Here is a 10500-nt window from a genome sequence, read left to right as displayed (position 1 = left end):
GGGACTCTCGGGCACATGGTTTCAGTAGCTGTGGCTCCCGGGCTCTAGAGCACAGGCTCAGTAGTTGGGGTGACGGGCTTAGCAGCTCTGAGGCGTGTGGGGCCCTCCAGGACCAGGGATCTAACCTGTATCACCTGCACGGGCAGATGGAGTCTTTACCACTGAGCCATCAGGGAAGCCCCATATTAACATATTCTTATCCCTCCCGCTTTGAAAAACCACATGCAATAGTATACCACATTTGCTTTGTTTACTTAATCACCTGTGTCGGAGACCTTTCCAACACCAGTCCATAGGGTACTTGCTTCTGTCTTTCCAGCGTCTCAGTCCTCCACCACGTTTGTTTGACCAGGGCCCTGTATGTGGACCCCTGGGGCCACGTTACTGTTCCCAGCAGAGCTGCAGGTATTCATAGACTCTTTGGATCCTGCATGTTCATCGTTTCATACATGTGCAGGTCTTAGATAAATTCCCCAAGTGGCATCGCTGAGTCCAAGGGTACATGCATGTTTACACACCGCGTTTATACGTTTTTAGGCGGCCTAGTGCTGCCCTTGGAAAATTTTATTTCTGAAATAAACATCTAGGAGGTTATTAACTCCAAGTTACATGTCAGTCTGTCTCTAAGTAGATACTGGCCTTTTCTTTCCAGGTTTAAATGGAAGTAAGCCCTTCATTTCCTTAGACTGACTGAGCAAAGTGTCTTTAATTAGGTTTGCTGATGTCCATCCTCAATCTGAATGACAGCTGCACTCTTGTTAACATTGTGAAGGTTAGGGTTGTACAAAGCAGCTTTTCTACTCTCTCCTGTCAATACACACGCACACATACACACACATACACAAAGTATGTTGGCCGCCATTTGCTTCCACTTGAATTTATCACACTCCCTCTGTTCTTAACCCCAGCCCCAGGAGATTTGAAGCTATTTATATATATATATATATTTTTTTTTTTTTTAATTGGAAGAAAATTGCTTTACAATGCTGTGTTGGTTTCTGCCATACAACAATGCAAATCAGTCATAATCATACATATATCATCTCCTTCTTGAGTCTCATGCCCACCCCCCATCCCGCCCCTTACTTTAATCTCCTTCAGCAGTTGGGTGTTACAATTTTAACTCCCAGCCCCTGGCTGTTCAAAGGGGTCCCCTTCCCCTTTCCAGCACCTCTCTTTCCTTTTGCTCTGCTGAGCTGTCTTCTTGCGTGGTGGGTGGTGGTGGATCCAGCTGGGCTCAGCTTTCAGGGGGTGTTTGAACTCCATCCTGAGCTGGGAGGAAAGGGTGCCAGCATTGGCCGAGGGCGATTCCAGCCCCAACTTTGACCTGTACTTTCACTGCCACCCGGGGGATGAGAGCCCTTTTCCGATCTTCCTGGGCCAGGCCTGCCACTAACTCTGGTGAAAGGTGGAATTTGAGCTGGACAGTCAGGATTGTTGGATGGCGGGGAATGCTCTGCTCTCCTCCCATGAGAGGTATTTTAATCCAGATGGTGGGCTGCCATGGAAGAGATGTAAAGACAGTGACACGATCAAGTTCGAGCTTTAAAAGTGTAGCACATGGGTGGAGACAGAGACCAGTTTATAGGCAGTTGTGGTTAGCTTAGACCTTCAGATCTTTTTTACCAAGGTGCTAGTCAAAGAGGAATCCATCTACTGTGTCTCCTTTTTAGTTGGACTGCTATTCTTTGAGATAAACAGTCTCTCTGGAAAGAAATAGGCTCCACAAAGGACCTAGGGTTGATATGATAGACTCAGGGCATGGGGAGGTCTGTGTTTTCGGACATTACTTCTCTGCCCTGGGAAAGTGATGAAACTGACCATCTCTCTTGTCTCTCCACAGACCATCACCGGCCTCCTGCAGGAGTTTGATGTTCAGGCAAGTAGAAGATGTGGCTTCCCTTCTCCCTCGCCTTTTCTGTCTTCTCCTTTCCCCTTTCTTCCATGGGTTAGATCCGTGTTCAGACGTTAGGGCTAAGGGGAGAGATGGAAGCCGATTCCCTGCACTCAGCTCCTTCTCCCCAGAGAGAAGTGGGTTTGAGTTCTGACCAAGGAAGCAGGAGCCAGTTAGCCTCTGTGAAAGCTGGACAGAGATCCAGCAGCCCCTTTGACCCTGCAGAACTGGGCAGAGCTGGGAGGCATGTGCCCAGGAAATGGCAAGACGTTGGGTGGGCTTGGGACCCTGTGATGCGAGGGGATAGGGGAAGCAAAGGTTTGATGTTCTTGGCTCCACATGGGAAAGTGAAACCAGCTTCTCTGTGGTCTTCCGGCTTCCTCTTTGCTCCGGTTTGGCATGGGAGCAAGATTGGGGGGGTGCCTCTGGAGGTTTGTCCAGGAACAGGCTTTCAGGAGAGGGGATTGACCTCTTTTGGCTGAGGGGTGGGTCAGAATCTCAGGGAATGTGAGTCTTGGACTCCTTATTCCAAAGCTGTGTGGGCCCCCACACTGTGCCGGGCCCTGGGGGTGGGGCCAGAAGCCTGAGCACATCCAGGTCACGTGGGCTTCCCGGAGAAGACAGGGCCTCATACAGGCTGGGCATAGGCTGGCATGCTCACCTGGCCCTCTGCTTGCCCATCACATGGGTACCCCGGCTTCCGCCCCATCCTGAGTCCTGCAACTCCATCATACCGTTCACCTCCTTCCTCCCCACAAAGAGCAACTGGTCCTCCTGAATCTTGTATTTCAGTGATTGGCCTGCCATCCATCAGAGGCTGTGTATCTTGGCATTGTCTTTGGAAGGAAGGGGAAAGAGGGAGTGGGGTTGGAAACACTGGCTGGTGTGAAGTCAGGGAGGCGAATGCAAAGAGCACAGGCGAGGTGCATGGGCTTTAGTGTGTTTACAGGTCATCCTGGCTGTTCCTGAAGCCCACCCTGACCCCGGGCCCCGGGAAACCCTGGGGAATCCGAGGTGTTGGTTTCTGTTCAGCCATTTGTCCTCTGAGGTCAACACATCCCACTGTGTTATACTGCCCGTTCAGAACACACCAGTTGCACTATCATTGTGCACCAGGCCCTGACACCCAGGCAGACGTGGCCCCTGATCTCCGCAGGCACACCCCACTGAACCCCAATAGCTTTAGACAGCCCGGGTCACTGTCTTCATTCTTCAAGTTTAGGAAGCTGAGGCTCAGAGGTTAGGTGTGCCTGGTCCGTGGTGACACAGCTAGTACTGTGCTCTTTGCAGTTTGACCGTGAAACCTGCTTTCACAGCCTCCTGGTAGCGTCTGTGTCAGGGCCGTGAGCAGGAGGCCTGAGCAACGGTTAGCAGCCACCATGTCCATTTACTTCAGAGGGGCACCGGCTTGGCTTGAAGGGGGCTCCGTGAGCTGGCAGGGAAGCTCCCTGCCCGAGGGAGGTCCTTGCAGCCTGGGGCCCTCGAACCTCTCTCGCTGTCAACGGGTGTCTGGGGCAGGCCACAGGGACAGCTTGGGCCGGGACAGGTCGTTTCCACCCTAGGAGTTTGTGGTTAAAAGCAGCTGAGTCTAGAGACACCCTCGCATCCTTCAGGAGCGCCTCCCTGACTCGTCAGCCTGGGTTTACAGCATTGCTGCTGTCCCAGCCTCTCGGTACCCCTGCAGTGGATGCGCCCAGACCAGGGCTGGCATCTCCCCATGTTAAGAATGAAGAAACTGAGCCACCCAGACAGTGAGACTCGCCACGGTCAGGCTGCAGCTGAGGCATCGTGGCATCCTGAACGAAAGCATCTTTCCCCCTACCCTTTCTGAGTCAGGTCAACCGGATTTAATTCTAGCTGACATTTTCAAGGTATGTGCCTTTGAGCAAGTTACTCAGAACTTCTGAGCTTGTTACCCGCCATCTGTAACGCAACCGTAAGAATGGATGCTTTTGAGTAGTAACTGTGTGCCAGGCAATGGCACCCCACTCCAGTACTCTTGCCTGGAAAATCCCATGGACCAAGGAGCCTGGTAGGCTGCAGTCCACGGGGTCACTAAGAGTCGGACACGACTGAGCGACTTCACTTTCACTTTTCACTTTGATGCATTGGAGAAGGAAATGGCAACCCACTCCAGTGTTCTTGCCTGGAGAATCCCAGGGACCGGGGGGCATGGTGGGCTGCCGTCTGTGGAGTCGCACAGAGTCGAACACGACTGACGCGACTTAGCAGCAGCAGCAGCAGTGTGCCAGGCACTGTTCTAAGCACCCTGCCCTTATTTAATCAAATATGTTCACTTACTCTTCATAAGAGCCCTGGTCGGGGCAGGGGGGTTCTGCTATCGTCTTATTACAAATGAGCAGTGCCTTCAAGTCACACAGCTAAGGAGGCCCCCCGGATTTCACGTTCCCCTCTCTCCTGGATGTAACTCAGACTCCAGTGCTGTTCAGGGCTGTGTTTACTGCTCAGGAAGCAGAGGCCACGCTCTCTGCAAGAATGCAGGTTACAGGCACGGATGGATGTGTGGAGGTGATCATTAGACTCTGAAGTCTGGGGACCTCCTGAGCCACCAGCTCCCTCCAGCACAGGTCCCTGGGGAATAGGAGGAAACGTTATCAGACCTCCAGGCACACTTTCTCCTCTGGGGTCGTTGCAGGTGGGAACGTCAGCTGGGTGGTCTTGGCTGAATCTGCAGCCCCTCTAGAGCTGGAAGCCAGGCCACCTGGTGGGCTCAGCCCACCTTTTGTGCAGAGGAACAGAGAGTGGGCCCTGGGATGGGTGGGGCTGCTCCCTAGGGTCTGAGACTTGAGCCAGGAGTGGAGGCTGTGAGTAACTCAGGCCCTGGGACAAAGGCTAGTCACCCACCCCCACCATCACCCGCTGTGTCTGGTTCCTCTTCCCACTGTGACTCAGACTATCAGCTCCCTGCCCTTCTAGGCCATCAGAGGGTGGGGGGACCTGAACCCCTCACTTCACTGGCTGCTTCAGCACCCAGTACACAGACCTTGGTCCTCAAGGAGCGGAGGGACATGGCCTCCTGTCATGCTCTTTATTGGGCTGGTTTAAGAAGAGAATCGGGGCTGGGAAGTCACTTGGCAGAGGTCCCCCTGCAGTGAGAGGGAGGTGGCACCAGACCCCGGGCCTTCTCTCTCCCAGCTTTGAGTGCCTCCTGTTCTGCGTCACCTGATGCCGCTGGCTTAGCGATGCTTCCTGTGAGCCGGGCCCTCTGCTAAGGGCTCCCCAGCCAGTATCTCACTTAACACCTCCACAGAAGCATAAGCAGAAGTGCCATTATCCCCATCACTCAGATGGGGAAACTGAGGCTAGAGGGTGGGACTGGGCATCACTCCCAGATCTGTCTAAGCAGAGAGGGAGCTTGTGCTCTTACTGTGTGGTCCACAGGCCGAGGTCTCTGTCTGTCCCATCCCCAGGCCAGAGCTCCGTCCACTGGTCTCTGTCTCAGGACACTGGGCATGTGGGGGCACCGGGGACAGTGGGAGGTAGATAGACTGCCTCCAGGCGTCCCGGGTTTAGCTCATCCAGACCCTCCTTCTACAGCGGGAGAAACTGAAGGACAGAGAGAGGGGAATCGCTTGTGCAGTGCTGTGCGGTGGGGGAGCTAACAGGGATGACATCGGATCCTTGTCTGGCTATTTCCCACCATTGTGAAGATAGGGTCCCAGGGTGGAAGGACTGGAAAGACGCAACAGCTACGGCAGCCGTGGCCCTGGTTATCTGGTGGGCTCCAAGGGCCGTGGGGCTGGAGCGGCAGTCCCAGGATCTGGCTGATCATTCCGGGCTGGGCTGGGCGGGGCCCTGGGCAGGGAGACGAGTCTACTTTCTCTGTCACTGAAATGTCAGCCCTTGTCCCTGTCCCCGTCTTCCGCAGGAAGCAGCCATCAGGTCTGTGGTTTTGCCTTCCTGCAGCAGCCTTGTAATGTCCGTCTCCCCCAGGGTTGAGGCCACAGAGTCACCCAGACTCAGCGTATTCAAGAGCCAGGTTTGCCCGTTCCTGGCTGCCTGGCCCAGAGCAAGATGCTTCACCTCCCTTAGGCCTCAGTTTCCCCATCTGCCACATGGGGACCTCCAGCTTGTATAGAGGAACCTGGCGTGATGTTTCCCAGTCAGTGTTGGCCCAATAACACACCCGGTTTTTCCAACTGTTTTTTGTGTTGAAATACATATGTAACGTAGGGGTTCTCTGATGGCTTAGCTGCAAAGACTCCTCCTATAATACAGGAGATGCAGGAGACACGCGGTCGGGACGATCCCCTGGAGGAGGAAATGGCAACCCATCCAGTATTCTTGCCTGGAAAATCCCATGGACTTTGGCTATGCTGGGTCTTAGTTGCAGCATGCAAACTCCTAGTTGTGACACGGGGTCTAGTTCCCCGATCAGGTATCAAGCCCAGGCCCCCTGTATTGGGAGCGTGGAGTGTGGAGTCTTAGCCCCTGAACCACCAGGGAAGTCCCCAGAACTCTTTCCATCTTGCAAAACTGTAACTCTGTCCCCATGAAATACTAATTCCCCATTCCCCTCCCTGCATCCTCTGACAGCCAGCATTCTGCTTCCTGTTTCTAGGAGTTTAACTGCTCTCAGTACCTCACATAAGTGGCATCATGCAGGATTAGCTTGTTTCACTTAACGTAACGTCCTCATGTTTCGTCTGCACTGTAGCCAGTGTCAGCACACCATCCCTTTTTAAGCCTGAGTACTACTGCTCTGTTTTATGTCCAGGCTGCATCTTGCTTATCTTTTTATCCACCAGTGGACATTTGGGCTGCTTCCATCCTTTGGGTGTCGTGATTAGTGCTGCTGGGAACACAGATGTCCAGCATCCATTCATGACTCTGCTTTCAGTTTTGCATACATACCCAAAAGTGAAATTATTGGGTCCTCTGGTCATTGTGCTTGCTGTTCAGTCGCTAAGTGGTGTCTGACTCATTGCGACCCCATGGAGTGCAGCACGCCAGGCTTCCCTGTCCTTCACTATCTCCTGGAGTTTGCTCAAACGCAGGTCCATTGAGTCAGTGATGTCATCCAACCATCTCATCCTCTGTCGACACCTTCCCCTCCTGCCCTCAGTCTTTCCCAGCATCGGGGTCTTTTCCAGTGAGTCGGCTCTTTGCATCAGATGGTCAAAATATTGGAGCTTCAGTTTTAGCATCAGTCTTTTCAATGAATATTTAGGGTTGATTTCCTTTAGGAGGGACTGGTTTGATCTCTTTGCGGGCCATAGATTTCTAAAATTTTGGTCATGGGAGGAACCTCGAAGACGTAGTTTGTCTGTTCCCCATGAAGATAATTCGTTGCTTTTGTGTCACTTGTGACCGTTTACAGAGCTCTGCCACTTGCTTCTGCCCCTGGCACAGGTGGGAGGCACAGCAGAGAACAAGGGTGGGGCCTACCCGTCTGCACCGGTGGACCTGAGGGTGGCTAGGGAAGGGTGTGGGGGGTTCTACATCCTCTGGACATCAGCAGAGTGAGGACCTGAATACCGCAGAGGACGAAAGCCTGGGCAAGGGGCCGGGGAGGCAGGATGAGGGTCATCAGCCTGGGCCAAGCCCTCCCACTGGATCCCAGAGCTCTCCTGGGAGCTGGAGGCATTTTTCCGACTGTGCTTGCCTTTGTCCCTTTCACAAACGCCTGCTTTGTGCCTGGCATCGTCTTCGGTGCTGGGGATACAGGGGCGAGTGTGACAGGCAGTGACCCCATTTCCAGGGAAGTCAGTTCTAAAGGAGTATATTGCTCAGCACCATTCTGAGTGAGCTGCCCGTTTGGCGTTCCTGCTGCTCACCACGAACCCTGTCTGCCTGTGACAGATGGACAGCCTGAGTGCACAGAGATTCAGTCACTTGCCTGAGGTCACGGTGTAGGGGGATTGGGGATAAAGCTGGGATTGCAGCCATTCCTCCTGAGTCCTTAGAAGCCGAGGTGGGGTGGAGTGGGGCACCTGTGATCCATTGAGCAAGATGACAAATTGGGCTACCGTCGGGGCTTGGAGGACAATGGCGCAGGCTGCCGTGATGGGGTGAGGACTTCGGCTGAGGGGTCGGGAAGAGCTTTTGGAGCAGGTGACACTGGACTGAGACCTGAGGGAAATGTGGACTCCCGTGACAGAAGAGTAGGGACCGATCACCTATTCAAAGGCGACAGCACACGCAGAGGGCCCCCTGGCTCGGATTCTGAGTCTTCTTGCTGTAAGCTGCTGATAGACTCCACCTTACCGATTTGTTGTTTAGTCGCTGAGTTGTGTCCGACTCTGCGACTCCATGGACTGAAGCCCACCAAGTCCCTCCGTCCATGGGATTCTCCAGGCAAGAATGCTGGAGTGAGTTGCCATTTCCTTCTCCAGGGGATCTTCCCGACCCGGGGACTGAACCTGTGTCTCCTGCATTGGCAGGCAGATTCTTTACCACTGGGCCACCAGGGAAGCCCACCTTACCAATGAACCACAATATTTGAGCTAAATCTGAGTACCAAGTGACGCTTTGCCAAGGTTGCTTCCGAAAAGATCTTTGGATAAAACTATATTCATTTGGATTTGGCTCCTGGATCCGGTTGACTCACAATGTTTATGAAGGTTTCCCACAGATTTCCAGCAGTCTCTAAAACCGTGGGTGTGAGTCACTTCTGAAGGGCATCCTTTAGAAGATTCATCATACTGTAAAGGCTGATGTTCTCTGGGTCCTGACGGGTTACGGCTCACAGCGCCAGGAGCAGAGACTGACAGCATCTTGCTCAAGGGTAGCTGATGGGCGTCCCAGCCCGGGGACTCGCCTGCACACCCTGACCTCAGATTCACATGGGCGGCCTGCCTACGGTGGGCTTCAGCTTCTCTGATGAGCCAGGCCAGGCCCAGGCCTTCCCAGGTTCTTTTGTTGGAGTCTTTTGAGACTTGCACCCTCATGCCTGCCTGACAGATGAGGAAACCGAGGCTTTCCCATGGCCAAGAGCTGTGAAGGGGCCCCACTGAACCCAGCTCTGCCCCAGATCGACTCTGTCAACCAGGACATATACTGCAGGACTAACCCCCAGAATGGCCAATCTACGTTTTATGGACTAGGTTCCAGTTTACCTTTGCAATTTTTTTATCAGAAAAGATATGGCCAGATAGCTAATCCAAACAGTGCTCCCGTGGGTTTATGTTTAAACCCGGGACAGGGACCTGATGTAAGGGCTGGAGCATCGATGTGCCTTAACGGCAGTCCACTTTTACATGTTCATTTAGTTGGTCCTTAAGGCTCATGGAATAGAGTCCCTTCTGGGCAGTTCTTGGCGGTTGAGTTGAAGGAGGCTGCTCTTCTTCACTGTGAGTGTCCCAAAGCAGCCAGTGTTATTTTTCGAGGAATATTTGGTGCTTCAGCATTTTAGCCAAATGGGGGCTGACTCGTTTCCTTTCCCAAAGTGGTCAAGAACTTTGTGTGTGTGTGTGTGTGTGCACAAATCAAAATACATACAGTTAGCCCAAAGGTCCTCAGTAAGAAATAGCCTCATGGCTGCTGTCTCAGGAGACGGCTTAGCCTCCAGAGCTGATGGCATCTGGGCCTTATCTCATCCTGGCTGATGTCACCTGAAATGGGCAGTTTGTTCTGGCCTGGGTGCTGTTTTAGGGCAGGTCGATGGGTGCCCGGCCAGGCATGTGATATTCTGCCAGCAGTTCTTGAGATCCTGCTCTGTCCTTCACTTGGAGGGGCTTTGATGCCCTCAGAGCGTGGAGCTGGGTGGGCTGCTGGCCTGGGGTGCTGGGGCTGCAGGAAGGAAGTGGTTTGATCTGGCTCTGCAGAGATGGGTCTGGCATCAGCCTAAGCAGTAGTGTTTGCAAATTTGATGAGTGGGGAAAGTGGAAGTACTTTGAGTTCTGGTTTATTTTCTTTGGCTAGAATTCTAGAATCCGGGACTATCGGAGCTGGCAGATGCTTACTGATCCAGCCCTGCCCCTTCTGCTGCCGGTGGGGAGGCTTTGTGGAAAGCCCCTGAGGCGGGGTATTGTGTCCGTCCATTGTCTCAGGGCTTTCTTGCTAAGGTGGGAAGTGACCTTTGCTTTGCAGGTAAGAGACCAGAGTGGAGATGTTAAGAAACTGGTCAGAGGGTACTACTGCGATAGTCTTAAAGGTGGTCCCTCTGTCTATTTGGGCGCTGTAAGAGCTGATGTCTCGAGCACTAGCTGTATGTCATACACTGTGCTGACCTCTTTTCCTGCATCATCTCACTTAACCCTCAAAACAATCCTTTACAAGAGGTATTGTTGGCATCCTTGTTGAAGGGACAAGGTCAGAGAGGGTGTAAGGGATTTGCCTAGGGTCACACAATGATAAGCTAGACGGCAAAGCCTGACTCAGTCCCTCGAGCTGGTGGGGGCGGCAGATCTCAGCTCACTGCTCGTAGCTCCCCCCGCCCAGGGGCTGGGTCACTTCCTTTGGCCCCTCTTGGTGGATTTGCTCTTTCTAATTCCTTCCACCTGGATCTTTAGTTATTTGGATGGTTTGATTTGATGTGGTTTCCATGGGAATCTGTGTTTGTGTGCTCACCAGGGATCTCCGGGCAATGAGCTGATGTTACCCGCAGGGCCTGGGGGTGGAGGGGATGGAGGGGGCTGGGCAGG

At 53.2% G+C, this 10500-nt stretch overlaps 1 protein-coding gene across 1 annotated transcript in view; it reads left to right on the top strand.

Moving 5' to 3' along the window:
- The window catches only part of NDRG1 (N-myc downstream regulated 1), a 55872-nt gene that overhangs the window by 14398 nt on the left and 30974 nt on the right, over nucleotides 1-10500 (top strand). Inside the window, exon 3 of the mRNA XM_010834777.1 lies at nucleotides 1844-1879. Within this exon, the coding sequence (XP_010833079.1) occupies nucleotides 1844-1879 (36 nt within the window). The remainder of the gene's footprint in view (nucleotides 1-1843; nucleotides 1880-10500) is intronic.

The sequence above is a fragment of the Bison bison genome, unplaced genomic scaffold (assembly GCF_000754665.1).
Source record: "Bison bison bison isolate TAMUID 2011002044 unplaced genomic scaffold, Bison_UMD1.0 scf7180017864036, whole genome shotgun sequence".
Taxonomy (NCBI): domain Eukaryota; kingdom Metazoa; phylum Chordata; class Mammalia; order Artiodactyla; family Bovidae; genus Bison; species Bison bison.
The sequence above is the reverse complement of the archived record's forward strand: the minus strand, read 5'-3'. Positions and strand labels throughout refer to the sequence as shown.